At 38.0% G+C, this 20,945-nt stretch overlaps 1 protein-coding gene across 2 annotated transcripts in view; it reads right to left on the bottom strand.

The window, feature by feature from the left end:
- Positions 1-20,945, bottom strand: part of WDR49 (WD repeat domain 49) — a 140,492-nt gene that overhangs the window by 81,502 nt on the left and 38,045 nt on the right. For both annotated transcript variants that reach the window (XM_045037304.1, XM_019810469.3), the window contains exons 5-6: positions 19,230-19,397; positions 16,309-16,457 (exon numbers count right to left, since the gene is read on the bottom strand). In XM_045037304.1, coding sequence (XP_044893239.1) covers positions 16,309-16,457; positions 19,230-19,397 — 317 coding nt within the window. The remainder of the gene's footprint in view (positions 1-16,308; positions 16,458-19,229; positions 19,398-20,945) is intronic.

Here is a 20,945-nt window from a genome sequence, read left to right as displayed (position 1 = left end):
TTTGAGATGGAGAGATTACCCTGGATGCTATGGGTGAATCCAGTGTAATCATAAGGGAGATCAGAGTGATGGGGTATGAGAAGGACTCCATCCAGTATTGCTGGTTTTGAAGATGGAGGAAGGGGGCCATGAGCCAAAGAAGCCGGAAAAGGCAAGGAAACTAATTCCCCCCAGAGCTTCCAAAAAGGAAGAGTCCTGCCAACACCTTGATTTTAGCCCAGTGAGACCTATGCTGGGATTCTAACCTACAGAACACAAATGCATCTGTGTTGTTTTAAGCCACTGAGTTTGTGGTTATTTGTTACAATAGCAAATGAAAAGTAATACAGAGTCTCTCTCTCTCTCCTATATGCAATATTATATACAACACTTTTTATATAGTTGTTACACATTATATGTACATATTAACCTCTTCTATAGCTATAGAGTATAGCATATTACCTACATAGTATATACATACATATATATTGTGTATGTGTGTGAAATAAAAGACTCGGTATTAAGTGAACTCAAGTTCACATAAACCACAGACATCAGATTCTCATTCAAACACAGACAAACAAGGCACAAAAATGACATGCAGACAGAATGAGACAAACACGGGAGAAAACAGGAAGAGCAGCTTTGCAGGTATACACGCTGCTGTTCTCACTCATGGAACAGCATTAACGCAGGCCAGTGAGGGAGAGTCACAGTGAAGACGGTGAAAAGTCCCTCCAAAAGATGCGAGCAGGCCAGCTCTAGAGTTAGACTTTTTGAGTTCTCATCTTGGTTCTGCCTCTTATTCTACGGTGACCTCTAACAAGTTCATTTGTCTGTCTGAGGTTTTGAGGTAGTACCTAACTCATCCAATGCTCTGAAGATTGAACCAGAGCCCGTGTCAAGCATTTAGTATGATAACCAGCATGTAAAAAGTGTTCAATAAATGCTTTTATTAAGTGTATTTTATTATTTTTTTCATCGTGTAAATATTGGAACCTGAGAGCAGAAAGGGTTCTTTCAAATAAACTAGTCTGTGTTATCCGATGTAAGATTTCTAAATTATTGATAAAAAACGGTCTCTGTTTAAATGAGTGTTTACAGGCAACCCTGTAGTTCTTAACTTATTTTTATTTTTTTAAGTTTATTTATTTTGAGAGAGAGAGAGCGCAAGTGGGGGAAGAACAGAGAAAGAGGGAGAGAGCGAGAATCCCAAGCAGGCTCTACACTGTCAGTGCAGAGCCCAGTGCAGGGCTTGAACTCACAAATCATGAGATCATGACCTGAGCTGAAATCAAGAGTTGGACGCTTAACTGACTGAGCCACCCAGACACCCCAGTTCTTAATCTATTTTATTTTATTTATTTTTAAAGTACATTATTTTATCTTTAGAGAGAGAGAGAGAGAGAGAGCACAAACAGGTGAGGGGCAGAGAGGAAAGACAGAACCCCAAGCAGGCTCTGAGCCGTCTGCACAGAGCCTGATGTGGGGCTCAAACTCACGAACTGTAGATCATGACCTGAGCTGAGCTTGAGAGTCAGAGGTTTGAGTGACTGAGCCACCCAGATGTCCCTTAACCTATTTTAAATCATATAATCTTTCGGGAAAATAAAATCTGTTCAAAATGATGGTCTATCCCCTCCTCCTAAATGCATATGCCCATATATATATACAGAATCTTTCATATAATTTCTTTGAGTGTATAGACATGCGCATCTCCCAAACATATGTATAGACTCAGAATCTGCAGGTTAAAAGTCCCTGTGGTATCTACTATGTACATTCACCCAGAGATATCTTCTTCTACCTTCTGGTTCTACCCTCTTTTCCTACATCTACATAAGCCTCTTCTTTTTATTTTACTTTATTTTATTTTATTTTATTTTATTTTTTAATATATGAAATTTATTGTCAAATTGGTTTCCATACAACACCCAGTGCTCATCCCAAAAGATGCCCTCTTCAATGCCCATCACCTACCCTTCCCTCCCTCCCACCGCCCATCAACCCTCAGTTTGCTCTCAGTTTTTAAGAGTCTCTTATCATAAGCCTCTTCTTAACACTTCTTGTCCATGGTAAATGATCCCAGTTCCTTCAACCGTCTTAACATCAGAACTCACTGATCCATAGCAGCCTCTTGATTCTCTCAGTCTTTGCACTTTCTCCAGGGGAGGATCATCATTCAGATTTTTTCAACTTTTGAAACCATAGTTGAATATGTTGACGGTGTGAAATCCAATAGCACTGGAGGGCTTTATTCGCAGCCCATCCCCCATCCCTCTAAACCTCAAGCCCTACTCCTCAGAGACAGCCTTTTTAAAATTATCTTTTAAATTTTTATTATTTGGAGACAGCCTTCTTTAACTCTTCCTGAGTCATGGATTTCTCCATGACACCAAATAATAGCAGTGTGTGTGTGTGTGTGTGTGTGTGTGTGTGTGTGTGTGTGCAAATATCACATATTGATCAAATGCCTCTCCTTTGAATGAAAAGGCATTGCTTACATGCTCTTTCTCCCTTCTCATTCCTCCCAATCTAAACTTTTTTTTTCTGGCCCTACTGGTTGTGATACTTTAAAATAATATACTTACACAATAACTATCACATTATCAATTTAAGACAGTGTCTCTCAGGTGTGTTCTACACTGTTATAGGCGCTGTGACCGCTTTCAAGTCACTTATTTTTGCATCGTGATTAAGTCACTCCATCAGGAATTTTGCTTACCTTGAGGCTCTGTGCAAAACTCTTAAATCTTACTCCCACGAACAAATAATCAAGCCAGACGTCTACCATCCTGCCTTCAAAAATCTGATGCTTTAAGCTAAGACTAGGATTTTCCTACTTTTTGTTAAAAGTTTCCAAGTATGACAATATAGTTTTGAATCCTAATTCAGTTATATTGACAATTCCTCCCTAATTTGACCACATATCCCATGACACATAATAGATGTTCAGTAATTTTTTTTTAATTTGTTGAACATTGTGGCTCAGCTAATAACTATTTATCCAGCTCATTGGTGGAGTTCATCAGCTAGGATAAAATCCAAGAATATAGAACCCCATAAAAACTTGCCTCACTTCTGCATCGTTATTTACCCAATTGCAAATCTCATAAAATCCACAATGACATTTTATGAAACTTTTTCAAACATCTTATAGAAATAATTATGCTTCATGTATAGGGTAATCTCTCCATCTACCAACAATTATAACAAACTTAAAATGACCTAGTCAACCCCTGCCAGATAAACAGCATTACCAATCCTTCTAACCCCAAGAATACATATTTATGAAGTAAGTTGGTTCTGTGGCAAGAATTTTTCATTAAAGAACCATCCTGGTTCTTAAACATTATTAAATTATTTCTATTTAAACTATTCTGGCAATACTCCAGAATATATTTATCCTCAAAAATATAAATACTATAATAACAAAGACTTGCAAATATTTTTCAATGTGCTCTAAATAAAACAGAATTGATAAACTTATTTTGAATGTTAAAGCCACAAGATTAGACGCATCTCCATCATTCTCAAACACTCGTACTGCTTATAATCGTTATACCCTCATTGTTCAGAATCCTGTCTTGTTTAGTATAGACTCCCTTCTAAAAAATAGAAACTAACTTCATGTCAGGATAATAATCTGGGGCATAGTTGAATATAGATTAATAATAACTCAACAGTATTAATGGACTATAATTTTCACAGAATCATTGTCCACTGTGTTGTTCAAGTAATTTATATTGCCTTTAATATTTTATTGACACTTAGTTACATAAATTAAATGAAAAATTAAAAATTGATGAACGATAACCTCTTGTCTATGATAGGTTAGTTCTTGCTATTAGCAGTCAAAACTAGAAATATGTTTTTATCAAAATGTGTATATTCATTACTTGTTCTTAAAATTAATTTTATTGTTCTGATTTCTCTTCTTCCTCTGAAGATCCCTTAACTCTCTTAATTAGTGATCCTTGATCCCTTTAAGTCCCCTCCCATCTTTTTTTTTTTTTTAATTTTTTTTTCAACGTTTATTTATTTTTGGGACAGAGAGAGACAGAGCATGAACAGGCGAGGGGCAGAGAGAGAGGGAGACACAGAATCAGAAACAGGCTCCAGGCTCTGAGCCATCAGCCCAGAGCCTGACGTGGGGCTCGAACTCACGGACCGTGAGATCGTGACCTGGCTGAAGTCGGACGCTTAACCGACTGCGCCACCCAGGCGCCCCACCCATCTTTAATTCTCTACTTTTTCTCTCTGTTGAGAATCAAAGCAACAATATTGATGTATTACTATCATTGCACAAAACAGTGTTCTAGTATTCTCTTAGAAATCATGTCACATACCATGTTTTCCAGTTTTTCTACGCTACCACATTCTATACAAATGGTTCTTAATCTTGACGTTAGAAACACCAATGGTACCTTAGAAATGACCTATTTGGGCCCTTCTGCCAGGTCTATTAAATCAGAATCTCTGAGGATGGGGCTCAGGCATTCGTGTTTTGTTTTCTTGTTTTTGTTTGTTCGTTTTTAATTTCCCAAGCATTTCTTTTGCATTCTACCTTGACTGCTTCTCTACATGGTTTTAAGGTCAGTGCTAATATCCTTGAACAAGAAATCTTTCTCTCAGCTTAGTCAGTAATATTATGTGGCTTGGCTTTAAACCAGATAACTATATTCCCCTTCTTTCCTCATCAGTCTTTATGCTTTTAATCACAAAAATATCTCACGTTAATTCAGTTTTATTAATCACATTCTTTGACAAAATGTAACTTAAATATCTAGTTAGTATTTGAGAAGCCCGGGTTCTTCTCTGTTACGTTGAAATTGACTTCAGGGATAGAATTAGGCCACAGTGCAGAAAGACATATATTTAATCCCAATTTTCATTCCAGATTTCCTAGAGAGGTTTTCGTCATTCTCAGTAGGAAAAATAGATAGACTGACAAACATCTAAGCTTAAAACTTACAATTGAACAATCGATGCTTTTTTATTTTATATTTTCCACAAATTTTCATTTAAACTGCACATCTGGCTTTCATCATGATAGCTGAGAGCTTGTGATGTCCGTCCACACTCAGCCTTCCTAAGTCTAGTCCTTGAAATGGCATGTTTGGGAGCTTTATATTTCATCTCCATTTTTATATTAAAAGGAATGAGTACCCGAGCTTATGATTCAATAGCATGACAACATTTAGCTTTTTACGTAACGATGCGGACATATTTTTCTGCCTAAACTTCCCCTTGTTTCAACTGTTGGCCATTTAATAATGCAGGATTATCAAAGCAAATATTTTGTTATTTGTATACATTAGAACAAGAAGTCACTGGGCTGAGACCAGACACCTAGACCCTCATTTTAATACTACTCCGAGTTGGCAGTTCAGGTATGCAACGTTACCTTTTCATTTCCTCACCTTTCTCCTAAAGGGAACCCTGCCAGCTCTGAAATTCTCTCAATTGTGTCTAGAATGTACCGAGGTTGCTCAGCCTATTATCTGTGCATTCCAAAACAACAACAATTCAAACAGATTTAAGAAGGTGCACTCTGAAGACTGGACCAAAGAAATGTAGGACCTCACCATGTTGTCAGTCTAATTTTGCTGAAGAATTTTTTTTCCCTGCTTCCTGCAAGAGACAGCATCATTTCACATAAACATAGTAAAACTGTACTAAACAGATATGAAAATAAATAAATAAAACTGTTATTTCGTCCTCTATTAGATTTGTAAATGGGTAACTTCATGGATGGGTGGATGCATGAATAGATGTACAGATAGATAAAGAATCTGTTTTTAGTGCACTTTCGAAAACCAAATCAGCATTATTTATATACTGGCAACATCTCCAAGTTTTTCTTTTAATTTTTTTTTAACATTTATTCATTTTTGAGAGACAGAGAAAAAGCGTGAGTGTGGGAGGGGCAGAGAGAGGGAGACAACAGAATCAAAAGCAGGCTCCGGGCTGAGCTGTCAGCACAGAGCCCAACACAGAGCTTCAACTCAGGAACCGTGAGATCATGACCCGAGCTGGAGTCGGACGCTTAACCGACTGAGCCACCCAGGCGCCCCTCCAAGTTTAATTCAAAGTAGGAGACAAAAGAGGTTTATAGTTTCCCAATAATGATATAAAAGTGAGGGAAAGAAAAGTAGAAAACAGACTCAGGTGACTATCAAAGTGAGACCTGTTTGGCTTCATCAAACATTTGCTACTAACTCCTGCAGTCCTGTAGGGGATAGATATAAAATGAAACAAGAAAAAGGGAAAGAGAGTATGTATCACGAGGGGATTTTGAGGACAGCAGTACAGCCGCTCAGCTCTCCGGGGTAATCCACAAAAATGGATAACCTACTTGCAGACGATAGCATAACAGGACCTGATGGAATTGGGTCTCCTGAATAGTCCTTTATGTTTTAACAAGCTTATTTATTTAGAATTTAAGCCTCTGGATAATCCACAAAAGCATCACCAGTGAACACTTAAAGGATATTTTGTTTGACATGATATATGCAAGCAAAAGTATTCTACTGAATACCTCAGATAATGTTTTATCATAAAGTCATAGAACAGAGTTTCCTTTAAGGAATATTTTTACCAGTTTTTCCCCCCCAGGACTGAAGTCAAACCCAAAATATTGGCTGGAAATTAAAATCTTCTCTTGAGCTAATCATCTTTAAATTGTTACCATAACCATTATCTTCTCTGTTTTTTTTTTGTTTGTTTGTTTTTTTGTTTTCATTCTTTTCAATGAAAATGAGAGAAGATCTACAGCTCTAAGACTTAAATTTCTGTTAGGTGTTGGTTTGTATATTCTGTTGCTGAACTAGAAAAAGTCAAAACCTTTCTAACTAACACTGTGAATTATTCTGCAAAAATCTCATTGATGTCCTAGTTCAGCCTTAATAAATTTAAATTTAATAAACTCAAGTTTAATACAGTTAACTAATACCAACATTTTATTTCAGGTGATTCCCTTTTTCAGAACAAAAGTTTACTTGGGATATTGAAAAAAAATCCCAATTAAACTGATTTTTTTGCCCTTATCATTACTCACATAACAGAATTTTTCTTAGTCTTCAAAAAAATTTTTTTCTAATTTTGCTTTTCAAAGATCACCATTCCTATTTTACAAAGTAAATTTAAACACTTCAAATTTCTTTCTTCCTCTCTCTCTCTCTCTCTCTCTCTCTTTCTTTCTTCTCTCTTGAGATCTATACTAATCACAGCTTTGAAGGAAACAAATGAAAACCAGCTGGAACAAGAGAACTCTGGTTCAAGTGTCATTACAGTCTAGGTTTTTGTAGGGGGCCTTTCTGCTTCAAAGGAACACAGTTCTGAACAGAACATCATTTCTGCTGCCTTGCTGAGTGTTCAAGGAGTGGGAACAATCTCCACAGATCCAAAAGAAAAAAGAGGAAAAAAGTAACAAACTTAACACGGAAAAGCTCCCACAACGAGGAGCTTAAGCCCTGGACCATCCGCTAGGTGCAGGCACCGAGGCAAGACTGTTCAATTAAACTGGACAAGAGAAAGGGAGCACGTGGTAGCCGCAGGCAGCATCCTTGCTCGTTTCCACCTTCAGAAACAAATAGAAATTTCTGGAGGAAAGCATCTCCAGTTTAGTTCCTCAGAATGCCTGGAGTTTAGCAACAGTGACAAATGAGGTGACAATAAAAGATAACAAAACATAAAAAGGAAACAAGTCACCAAGAGAAAGAATCACCAGAATAGCCAATATCAGATTTAGATCTTTCAAAGTCCAGATACTGGAATTATTACATAAGGACAGATAATAATTACGTTGAAATGAAAGAGCTGGAAGTCAAAATCCCCAAAATGAGCAAGCACCAAGAGACTATCCCAAATTACCAGACAGTTAACAAAAATGTTTTAGAAGAAAAAAACTACATTAAAATAAAAAACTCAATGAATGGGTTATATAGACAGGGGCCACACCTCCTAAAGGTGGTCACACTTGCTAAAATACGTACAAAAAACCTGAACAAGGAATGGGAAAGAGATTCGTGGCATGAAATTTTTCTGAAAGACAGCTAAAAGAATGAATAAATGGTGAAATAGAGGCTGTGGTTTCTCAGTACTTCACAGATGTCGAATATCATCATATTCAATCACATTTCAACCCAAATACTAGTGTATTTTTTTTTCATGAAACATGAATATTGATCCTAAAATGTACTTGGAGGGATAAAATGCAGAAGACAGTTAAAACTGAAAGAGGGAAAGAAGAAGTAGAAAACGACCTACCAGGTATCAATAGTTATGCTGGATAGATAGTGTATTATGTAGGAAAAGACAAGTAGACTGATAGAAAGAATAAAGCATCCAGAAACAAATTCATATACATACAGTAATTCAAATGATGATAGCAATAGCATTTCAAACTAGTGAGAGACAAATTATTCAAAAAATAATTCGGATATCCATTTGTAGGAAAAAAAACTTTAGATAAACTGCAAAGGTAAATGCAAAATATATTCAACAACAGAAAAACTATTGGTAGAAAATAAAGGAGATATTTCATATTTTATAAATAGGAAGTGTGGAAGACATTCCTAAGCTAGATACAAAATCTAGAGCCATAAAGAAAATCATTTCTTATATGCTTGAAGCAAGTGAAATATTGCATTATCTATACTAAAGGAAAATCAAAATATTTTTCAAACTACTACAAATCAATAAGAAAAAGACAAGAGCTAATAAGATGAAGGGCATGAGCAAGTAATACACCCCCCGAAAATAAATAAGTAAAAAGAAATCTGAAAAAGAAACTCATCATAGATTTTTGTCCATCAGATTCACACACAAAAAAGTGAACACATTAATAGCATCCATTATTGACACGATTGGAGAAACGGGCATATTTACACACGTCTGATGAGTATATCGACAAGTACAATGTTTCTAGATCTAAATCAGGATTATTTAAAAAAATTTAATGTTTAGTTTTGAGAGAGAGAGAGAGAGAAATAGAATGAGTGGGGGAGGGGCAGAGAGAGAGGGAGACACAGAATCTGAAGCAGGCTCCAGGCTCTGAGCCATCAGCCCAGAGCCAAATGCGGGGCTCAAATTCTGACTGGTGAGATCATGATGTGAGCAGAAGTCAGATGCTTAACCAACAGCCACCCAGGCACCCCGAAATCAGCAATATTTAAAAAAAATATTTAAGGAATGCATCTCTGTTGACCCAAGAGCATTCATTCTAGGGACTTATGTTAGTAACTTATCACAAAGAAATTAACATACAGTGTTTTAAAGTGTGTGTGTGTGTGTGTGTGTGTGTGTGTGTGTGTGTGTGTGTGTAAGATGGTTTATAAAGGTTGGGGCACCTGGGTGGTTCAGTCGGTTAAGCTTCTCACTTTGGCTCAGGTCATGATCTCAGGGCTCAGGTTATGATCTCCCGGTTTGTGAGTTTGAGCCCCCCATCAGGCTATCAGCACACAGCCCAGTTTGGATCCTCTGTCCCCTTCTTTCTCTGCCCCTCCCTCACTCATGCTTGCACATGCTCTCTCTCTCTCTCTCTTTCTCTCTCAAAAATAAACAGAAAAAAATTTTAAAAAGATTGTTTATAACAGTAAAAACTTAGAAATATCTTTTACAATCAACAGGTGCTTGATAATAAAGTTATGACTATCTATTACTATGGATTACTATGCAGCAAGTAAAAATTCAGGTCTCTGTGTAGTCACACAGAAAGATCTCCAGGAGCTATTATTTAAGGAAAACCAAGCTGCAGAAAAAATATGTCTTGTATGATACCATTTACATAAAAACTAATAATAAATACTACTTTGTATTTGTACTCATACACAGGATAGTATATATAATACTATAATACAATACAATATAGCATAACATAATAAAATATATTATATTATTATATATACATAATATATAATACAGTTAACCCTTGAACAACATGGGCTTGAACTCTGCAGGCCTACTTATATGTGATATTTTTTTTTAATATAAATTCAGTATAGTACTGCAAATGTATTTACTCTTCCTTATGTTTCCTTAGCATTGCCTTTTCTCCACCTTACTTTGTGGTAAGAATACAGTCTATAATACATAAAATATACAAAATATGTGTTAATCAACTACTTATGATTAACGTACTTATCAGTAAGACTTCTAGTCAACAGTAGTAGGCTACTGGTAGTTAAGTATTTGAGGAGTGAAAAGTTACACATGAAGTTTTGGCTATGTGTGGGGTTAGTGCCTCTAACTCCCACACTATTTAAGGGCCAACTGTATAACAAAAATTATGAGAAGATATACACCAAGGGTTAATAATGGCTGTTTCTTGGGACAGAAATGGATTTGAAGGGTAAATAAACAAACGGAATATCCATTTTTGCACTACATTTTTCCTCATTTATAATTTTTATGGAAGGGCATTAACCTATTTACCTGTGTAGTTTTTTTTTTAATTTTTTTTTAACGTTTATTTATTTTTGAGACAGAAAGAGACAGAGCATGAACGGGGGAGGGGCAGAGAGAGAGGGAGACACAGAATCTGAAGCAGGCTCCAGGCTCTGAGCTGTCAGCACAGAGCCCGACGTGAGGCTCGAACTTACGGACCATGAGATCATGACCTGAGCCGAAGTCGGATGCTTAACCGACTGAGCCACCCAGGCGCCCCTTTACCTGTGTAGTTTAAATAAAATGAAAATGGCTTTGTTTCTGGATGAACAGAGGGAAGTTGAGGAGGAAGAGTACACAGAAGGAAAAGGAAGACAAGCAGGTAAGATATAATCATAACACAAAGTCTCACTTTGTATTTTTCTTATCAACTTTGGGTCTACAATGTAGAAATCAGCGTCTGAAAAAAATAAGAACCTTAAACAAACATTCCTAAAATTTTTATGGAATCACAAAAGACCCTGAATAATTACAGCAGTCTTGAAAAAGAAAAAGAAAGCTGGAGGCATCACAATTCCAAACGTCAAGCTATGTTATGAAGTTGCAATCATGAAAACGGTATGGTACTGGCACAAAAGCAGACACATACATCAATGGAACAGAAAATCCAGAAGTGGACCTAACTTCTGGCCAACTATATGGCCAACTAATCTTTGACAAAGCAGAAAAGAATATCCATTAACAAAGACACTCTCTTCAACAAATGGTGTTGGAAAAACTGGACAGCAACATGCAGAAGAATGAAATTTTCTTATACCATACACAAAAATAAATTCAAAATGGATGAAAGACCAATATGTGACACAGGAAACCATCAATAGCCTAGAGAACACAGGCAGCAACCTCTTTGACGTTGGCCTGAGCAACTTCTTACCAGACACATCTCTGGAGGCAAGGGAAACAAAAGCACAACTGAGCTATTGGGACTTCATCCAGATAAGGAACAAAGGAAATAGTAAAGGAAACAATCAACAAAACTAAAAGGCAGCCTGTGGAATGGGAGAAGATATTTGCAAATTACATCTCTGATAAAGGGTTGGAATCAAAGATCTGTAAAGAACTTATCAAACTCAACACCCCTCCAAAAAAATCCAGTGAAGAAATGGGCAGAAGACATGAGTAGACATTTTTTCCAAAGAAGACATACAGATAGCTAACAAACACATGAAAAGATACTCAACATCACTCACCATCAGGGAATGACAATTCAAAACTACAATAAGCTACCACCTCACACCTGTCAGAATGGCTAAAGTTTACAACACAAGAAACAGCCAGTGTTGATGAGGATGTGGAGAAAGGGGAACCGTCTTATACTATTGGGAATGCAATGCAAACTGGTGCAGCCGCTGTGAAAAACAGTATGAGTTTCCTCAAAAAGTTAAAAATAGAACTATACTATGAACCAGCAATTGCATTAGTATACTAGGTATTTACCCAAAGTATACAAAAATACTGATTTGAAGGGGCACATGCACCCTAATGTTTACAGCAGCATTATCAGGAATAGCCAAATTATGGAAAGAGCCAATGTGCCCATCAACCGATGAATGGATAAAGAAGATGTGGTATATAGATACAATGGACTATTACTCAACCATCAAAAAGAATGAAATCTTGCCATTTACAGTGATGTGGATGGAACTAGAGGGTATTATGATAAGCAAAGTAAGTCAGTCAGAGAAAGACAAATACCATATGATTTCACTCATATGTTGAATTTAGAAAAACAAAACAGATGAACATGGGGGGGGGGGGAGATGAAAGCAAGCCATAAGAGAGTCTTAGCTATTGAGAACAAACTGAGGGTTGATAGAGGGGAGGTGGGTGGAGGATGGGCTAAATGGGTGATGGGTATTAAGGAGGGCACTTGTTCTGTTATGCACTGGCTGTTTTAAGTGATGAATCACTAAATTCTACTCCTGAAGCCAATATTACACTATATGTAACTAGAATTTAAATAAAAATTTGAAGAAAAAACAAGAAAAATCACAACCTTAAATGAAGGATTACGTTCCAAAGTGATATGATTCTGATGGGCAAATCAGGTGAAGAGACTAGAAGAGTTAGGAGCAATAGAAGAGGCTAATCAGGCTCACGGGTTGCAATGTTGGCCTCCAGCAGAGAGATCTCTGCTAGGCTTTGAAAATCCTTTTACTCCCCATGGTAATTCCTCCTCCAAATCCCCAAGTTACTGACCCCCAGCAGGGTGCTGTCATTAGTGAAGTTTAGGAGTCTAAAGCAAAATGCAAATGGACTATTATTTAGTATGGTACCAAATTTACCAAATTCTATAGGGATAAATTTATTTAATCATCACTGGAAAATGGTACTGCAGCAGTCTTCCAAAAAAAAAAATAAAATAAAATAAACCCACTGCCTGAAGTCTCAGATCATTTTTGGAAGAAATTATTTAGATCTAAATTACTTTGATCTGAAAGTCTCTAACTCATTGACAAAAATATGATTCATTCAAAGGCTCTTTGAAAAAAAAAGATGTTGTCTTTCATTTGCCCTGTTCCTTTACCCTAGTCCCATAAAACATCCAAAAGAATTGTATAGCAATAAAGCAAAGGCTTAACCTGGTAGTAGAAAGCCCTGTTGTTTGTTATAAAGACGTAAAGACTAAGATTACTATGCCTTTATCAAAGTGAAATGGATTTAGACTAATGTAAAAGACAGCATGACAAGCTTTATTACAACGTAATGGTTTAGAAGTCAAAGCAAAAATAGAATGATAAAACAGCTTTGGGAGAGGATAGGTAGTCTTAACATTGATGATACCTATACACAATCAATTGTCTCTGACGACTTTTTTTTTTTTTCACTCGCTTTTAAAGTTATAAAACCCTTTGTGCATTAAAACCGGAGTGGGTAACTGATGTCAGCATTCTCTGGCTCTCAAATGATCTCAAGGAGAAACCAAAAACAAGAAGCAGAAAACCAGTTAAGCAGAAGCACGCAGGCAGTATTTTTGAACAATCATATATGATAGAAACACAATGTATTAAGATGACCTAAGGGGTCTTTCACACATCTGTGTGGAAATCAGTAAACCTTAATTTTTACAACCAAAGTCTGCCTAGTGACACGCAATTATACCTTGGAGAACTGCTTGTGAGCATGTATACCCTTCCCCTCGTATTGTATACAATCCCCTATAAATTGACAAACTTTGGGGGCGCCTGGGTGGCTGAGTCGGTTAAGCCTCAGACTTTGGCTCAGGTCATGACCTCGCGGTCTGGGGGTTCGAGCCCTGCATCGGGCTCTGTGCTGACCGCTCAGAGCCTGAAGCCTGTTTCAGATTCTCTGTCTCCCTCTCTCTCTGACCCTCCCCCACTCATGCTCTGTCTCTCTGTGTCTCAAAAATAAATAAATGTTGGGGCACCTGGGTGGCTCAGTCGGTTAAGCATCCGACTTCAGTTCAGGTCACCATCTCGTGGTCCGTGAGTTCGAGCCCCGCGTCGGGCTCTGGACTGATGGCTCAGAGCCTGGAGCCTGCTTCAGATTCTGTGTCTCCCTCTCTTTCTGCCCCTCCCCCGTTCATGCTCTCTGTCTCTGAAATAAATAAACGTTAAAAAAAATTTAAAAAAAAATAAACGTTAAGAAAAAATTAAAAATAAATAAATAAATAAATAAATAAATAAATAAATAAATAAACAAACAAACAGACAGACAAACTTTGGAGCAGTTCTTCAGAACAACCTGAAATCCTGTCTCCCAGGGTAGAATCTTCAATAAGACAAATAAAGTGTTTACTAACCCACTCTAAGATGGGTTTTTTTTTTTCTTTCACTCAACACTTTCTTGGAATTCTGTAATGATAAAATACTTGTTATTTGTTTCGTATTTATGTTTGATAAAGACTCATTCATGGAGTATGATTCATGGAGTATTCATGGATAAAGACTCATTCATAGTAACTCATGGACGAGTTACTATGTGTTTGGCACAATTCAAAAAAGATATAATAGTCCTTAACCTCATCAATCCCATTGGCTAATTGATAGTTATACTATTTTATATGTCCCATTTAACATGTGTTTAAGTACATTAATATGTGCTATGTCCTGGGAAACAGAAAAAAACGAACTCAACAAATAACCTTTGTTCTTAAGGACTCAAAATCTAGGAAAAGATACATGTATAACCTTTGAGTACACAAAGCACATTACGTTCAATTCAGTAGTGGAAGTTATATCCAAGTGCTCAAAGATCTCAAAAAATAAAACAATTAAATGTGATGAGGACATCAATAACGTTTTCAGTCTGAGTTTTTTGGTACTCTAGATTCATAGTAACATGTCTTCCCTTCAAGGTGTCAACAAATAACCACAGAACAAACACTACAAGGTCCCAGACACTAGGGATACCAAGGATACAAGCCAAAAAGACACCGCCCCCAGCTTAAGGAAGCAAACTAACAGTTAATTTTGAAACAACAGGATACATCTTCCAATAAGAGACACACAGGTGCGACTGGAGTGTGGAGAAGCAAACACCGAAGTCTGTGCGAAAGACTCCAGAAAGTCTGAGACTGAGGGTGAAAAGACGTTTTGTCAATTGATCATCAAGGAGAGGGAACTAAAGGCAGAAGAAAGAGCACACTGCAGAGCCCTGAGGCAGCAGGGTGGGAACAGCCAACTGGGATATGGCTGAAGCCTTAAATGAATGAAAGAGAAAAGCAGGCAATAAAGTGGGGCTGACAGACTGGGAGAGGGCTTTGTATGAAAGCTTAAGAATTCTGGAGTTGATATTTAGACGGAGGATTAGATGAAGTGCTAAAAAAGCGTTTTTTTACAAACCGCTTCATTAGCAGGATAAAGGGTAGACTGGAGTCAGATCATTGGGATGTAGGGAGAAATGTTAGGAAATCTTTGTTACATTTTGGATAAAAGAAAATGAGATTTTGAACTAAGAGCAGTGGCAGCAGAGAGGGAGAGGAGAGGCTGATAAACATATTTGGATGGTAGAATCAACCAGAATTGGGAGAAGATTGACACAATAGGTATTATAGCAAAATATACAAGTTTGGCAGGACCTGTGAGTGGGATGAGGCTAAGGAGTTGAAGATGAGTTTCTGTTTAGATTTTACATATACACGTATCACTTTAGAATAAAATAAAAAGTCAGATTCGCTGAAAGTCTCAGGTTGTGGCCTTCTCTTCACAACCAAGTGTCTTGAAATCTATCACATGTTAACTGGATCTATAAATTAGGCATTACGTAAAATGAAAGTTTGACAGAGAAACAAATGACAAGATTATTAGAGATTAAGAAATTTTCCTAAGGGGAGTATGGGTAGTAAATAATGTGGTCAGGATTCAACCTGGATGCCTGGTTCTGGTACCATGTTTTTGTCTGACATTTAAAAAATATCCCATCAACATCACCAAATGGAAATGGACTGATTTACACAATCGAAATGTACTTAATGAACTTGATAGTCTTCAGGTTAACTTAAATTTCTAATTTACCGAATTTCTTCAATATAAAAAAAATAGCTAATTAGCTGTGCCTATTCCACATCTTACAATTACCAAGCAACATTTCCCCATCGCTATTTTTTTTTTCTATTGCATTAGTGAGAAATTTGGAAACTCTCCAGATGTGAGCTTCTGAGAGTGCAGCTATAAAGATTAAATCCACGAGTATATCATTTAGAAAAGTTTTTTAAGGAAATACTTTGTCTAGTTGCCCAGGACTATGCTTAAGTTACCATAAATATCTTTTCCTAATTTAGATTTCCAAAGACATAGTAGTTAGCCAGTATATTTTAAAAATCTACACCATCCCCCAGAGGAATTCAGGACCAAGGATAGATTTAGGGAGGAACCCAGGAGGCAGAAGTAAATACTCTCAATGTACGATATCGCTTACTTTATCTTTGGAGAAGCTGAAAAGTTGTTTTCTTGCAGCAAAGAATTGGACAGCTATTACGCTGGCTGAGTGACCCCAGAGGACACCAACCGGTTTAGAGACAACATAGGGGTTCCAAAGGCAAACTTTATTGTTGATGCCAGCAGTTGCTAACCAGAATTAGAAAGAAAAAAAAAAAGTGCTTTTAGTACATGAATAACCCATAACATTTTCTTTTTGAAATGAGTGCATGTCGCACATCTGCAGGTTATTAAATGCTTTCTGAGCACTAATGCACCCTGCCTGGAAGAAAGGAAGATCATGGCAAACTAACGGGCCTGAGTTCTATTACCGGAAATGGTGGAAATGGAAGGAGACGTGAGGAAGGAGTATTCATGGGGCCACAGGACAAGAGAGTCCCGTTTAGGAGGCAGCCAATGGCCCAGCCAGGAGGCCACAAAATCCTGCTTCTCAGTCCTCATGCTTTCCTTCTACTGCTAGCACAGCCTAGGAATATACACCAAGTTACAGTCAGTTATCCCAGGAGTAAGAAAGAACTAAACCAATATTTAAAGTTTCCAAATTAATGAAAAAGATATAGAAACAAATTATTTCCACTGCCATATAAACAATTGAATATTTACAAGCACACAAACAGCAGAATTATATTTTTGACCTGCTCTATTGAGAGAACAAGATATTTTTGAACATGAATTGGTTTTATTCAGGGAGCACATCAAGAGCATGCGGAACAGTGGTGTTTCTGGTCTGTGAAAACTCAGTAGAGCACTCTTTGTTTTTCTCTTCTTTGGGGCCGACTGTAGAGCTGAACTTATTCACTGTTCTCTTTCCAGCACTATGCCAGGTGCAAAGCAGTGACAGTGTGTAGGGTTGAAATAATCAATCGATGAATCAATGAAATAGTTGATATTTGCATCCTTCCAAACTCAACTCGCTAACCCAACCTTATCAGATAGATCTACAATTCTCTTTGAAAGGTGAATATTGGCATATTCCTGAGTTTCTATTCAAGGTATCTTTTTTTTTTTTTTTTTTATTCAAGGTATCTTTTACTGTGATTGTCAGCCATGATTATTAGGGATTTTAGAGACTCAGCCTCCTAGCTGATACCAATACTCTTATGTGAGTGATAATTGTTAAATGAGGGTTATTAATATGACCCATTCCAAAGGCCATGTATGGCCATTCTCTACAACTACTCTATTAAGTTTTAGTGCCTCACTTTCTCATAGTGTTTGAACTAATGTATATACCATATGAAATCATCAGCTTTCAAAACATCACATAGTTTAAATAGTTAGTGCCCAAAACTTTATAGCTTATTTCCTCAGCTAAAATATACTCTTTCATATCAAAAAAATAACTCTCATTTTAAACTAAAACTAGGGTAATCTGAAAATGTTCAAAAAGCAGTGGGGGTTGCATTCTGAACAGTGAAAACCTTCTATATTTCATAGTTCTGGTGTAGGTGTGTTGTGGCTATAGAAGCAGCAGCAGCAGCCATAGTAGTAGTAGTAGTCGTAGTCATAGTAGTGGTAGTAGTAGTAATTGGAGTAGTGGCAGTAGTAGTGGTGGTGGTGGTGGTTGTAGTAGTGGTAGTGGTACTAGTAGCAGTGGTGGTGGTTGTAGTACTAGTAGCGTGGTGGTGGTAGTGGTAGTAGTTATAGTAGTGGTGGTGGTTGTAGTAGTAGTAGTAGTAGTAGTAGTAGTAGTAGTGGTGGTGGTAGTAGTGGTGGTGGTAGTTGTGGTAGTAGTAATAGTAGTGTGGTGGTGGTGGTGGTGGTAGTAGTGGCCATAGTAGTTGTAGTGGTGGTGGCTGTAGTAGTAGTAGTAGTAGTAGTAGTGGTAGTAGTAGTTGTGGTGGTGGTAGTAGTAGTAGTAGTGGCCGTAGTAGTTGTAGTGGTGGTGGTTGTAGTAGTAGTAGTAGTGGTAGTAGTGGTGGTGGTAGTTGTGGTGGTAGTAGTAGTAGCAGTGGTGGTGGTTGTAGTAGTAGTATAGTAGTAGTGTGGTAGTAGCAGTAGTAGTGTGGTGGTGGTGGTGGTAGTAGTGGCCATAGTAGTTGTAGTGGTGGTGGTTGTAGTAGTAGTAGTAGTGGTGGTGGTGGTAGTTGTGGTAGTAGTAGTAGTAGCAGTGGTGGTGGTAGTAGTAGTGGTGATAGTAGTAATAGTAGTAGTGGTAGCGGTAGTAGTAGTAGTGGTTTTAGTAGTGATGATAGTACTAGTAGTAGCAGTGGTGGTGGTAGTAGTAATAGTAGTAGTGGTAGCTGTAGTAGCAGCAGTGGTGGTGGTAGTGGTAGTAGTTGTAGTAGTGGTGGTGGTTGTAGTAGTAGTAGTAGTGGTAGTAGTGTGGTAGTAGTAGTAGTGGTGGTGGTGGTGGTGGTGGTAGTAGTGGCCGTAGTAGTTGTAGTGGTGGTGGTTGTAGTAGTAGTAGTGTGGTGGTGGTAGTAATAATTGTAGTAGTGGTAGTAGTAGTGGTGGTGGTAGTAGTTGTGGTGGTAGTAGTAATAGTAGTAGTGGTAGCTGTAGTAGTAGCAGCAGTGGTGGTGGTGGTAGTAGTAGCAGCAGCCGCAACAGCAGCAGCAGGAGGTTGAGCATTTGGTGGTGTTAGAAAGATGGCAGAATAGCAGACACAGTACCAAAACCATCTTCTTTCTCTGTATCATCTCACATCCCCCCCAAAATTCTAATAAAAACGCTAATTCAAGCATTGGGGCCCTTTCTCATATTTCCACCCCAATGTAGTTCATACATGCCGCACATCATAATGCATCATTATCAGACATTCTCAGGCAATAAAATGTGAGCTGTTCAACTTGGTCTCTCTGGCAATAAAGCAAGAAGGGGGAGAGGCCCCGTGCATACAAATACACATCCCAGACTATTTATGAGGCCCTCAGAGTTACCATGATTTATTTTACATACCAATTAAATTGAGCCGAGAGTGGTAATCAAAAGCATGAATGCCCTCGGCAACATTGAAGGATGTCATTTTAAGAGGCTTTTTTGATTTCTCTCTCCAAGCCAGCACCACAGTGTTTGTATTGTTGGTTGTACTGGAAATGATAGCATCTAAAGATGCACTGTAAGTAACTGATTAAAAAAAAAGAAATGGATCTTTAGTTGGTTTCTCATAAAACATGAGCAAAATTCAACGGTTTTAATACCTAAAGTCAAAAATTAAACCCAGGTTATGAGGACACAACCCAATACATAGAAAATACCTCATTAATGCCTCCCCGCTCCACTACAGAATTTACAGTGGGAAGTTACAGCAAAGTCTGCATTCTGACCTTTTACCCAATCTAAAGATACCTTGAAAATTTTTTTTTAAGTTGGCACACATGGCAGGAAACAACATAATCACAATAATCATATGGGATTCTGGAGTCTTAAGATGAGTGATTGGCCAGATTCCTGGGTTCTTCCTCCTGGATCTGAAGCAGGCAAACAGAAGCTTAGACACCCTCTGCTGCTCTCCAAACCGGGCCGGAACCATGGTTCGTTTAAGTCATGACTGGACCTAGACAGGGCTCAACGTCTGGCACAAACACAGCCAGGGACTTGGGTAAAATGGCTGTTCCTATGTCCTCAGGGACACAGCACCAGATACCGTGGAACAAAATCCCATTCCCCAAGCAAGGATCTTGCTGCCTCTTGCCAGGAAGACCTGTCAGACTCCCAGGCTCCAAAAAACAAATAGCCTGTTCCTCCAGGAACAGTATTCTTATCTCCTCCTTGTTTCCTCTCCATCATTTTCTCTCACCTGTCTTTCCTTCAAAAAAGAAAAAAAGAGAGAGAAAGAAAAGAGAGAAGAAGGAAGGGAGAACAAACCTAAGAAGGGATCAGTTCCTGGGGTGGCTCTGTCGGTTAAGCATGTGACTCTGGATTTCAGCTCAGGTCATGATTTCATGGTTCCTGAGATCAAGTGCCATTGAGGCTCTGTGCTGACAGCATGGAGACTGCTTGGGATTCTCTCTCTCCCTCTTTCTGCCCCTCACCCACTCGTGTGTGTGTGTGTGTGTGTGTGTGTGTGTGCGCGCGCACGCGTGTACGTGCGCACGTGTGCATGCATGGGCTTTCTCTCTTCAAATAAATAAGCGTTACAAATTTAAAAAAAAAGAAGTGATCAGCTTCTACAAAGGTGAACCTCACTAGGGAGCAATTAATGTCAGGACAATAAAGGTCCCTGAGCACCCGCTATACCACTGCTGCTTCTTTACAGGAAGTACCAACAGTCTAAGTCTGATGACATCTGTTCTCATTAGGAAGCAACCTCACTGAAAATATTCCTTTTGTTTACAGAAAATGCTAAGGGTTACTGTAACTTGACTCAGTGAAGCAATACTATCTGATCTAGAGTATATAACAAACGCTGTATCTTCAAATCCATGGAAATTTCACGATGTCATTATGGTACAATCAAAATAAAGTATTTCTGTGCAGAAGATTACTTTGTCTTGTGTTCCCACATTACATTGAACTATCATCTTCAGTTTTGAGGCTATAAAGAAAAAACATATAAAAAAGTACGTTCTGCTCTGGTATTCGAAGGACTGCTTTTAGATTTGAATCTGCAGGCTACCAAGTGACATTTATGGGCCTGTAGTGTTACATATTGGAGGCTTAACAATTCACACT

This window comes from Felis catus, chromosome C2 (genome assembly GCF_018350175.1).
Source record: "Felis catus isolate Fca126 chromosome C2, F.catus_Fca126_mat1.0, whole genome shotgun sequence".
In the NCBI taxonomy this organism is placed as follows: domain Eukaryota; kingdom Metazoa; phylum Chordata; class Mammalia; order Carnivora; family Felidae; genus Felis; species Felis catus.
This window is presented reverse-complemented; position numbering and strand designations above follow the sequence as displayed.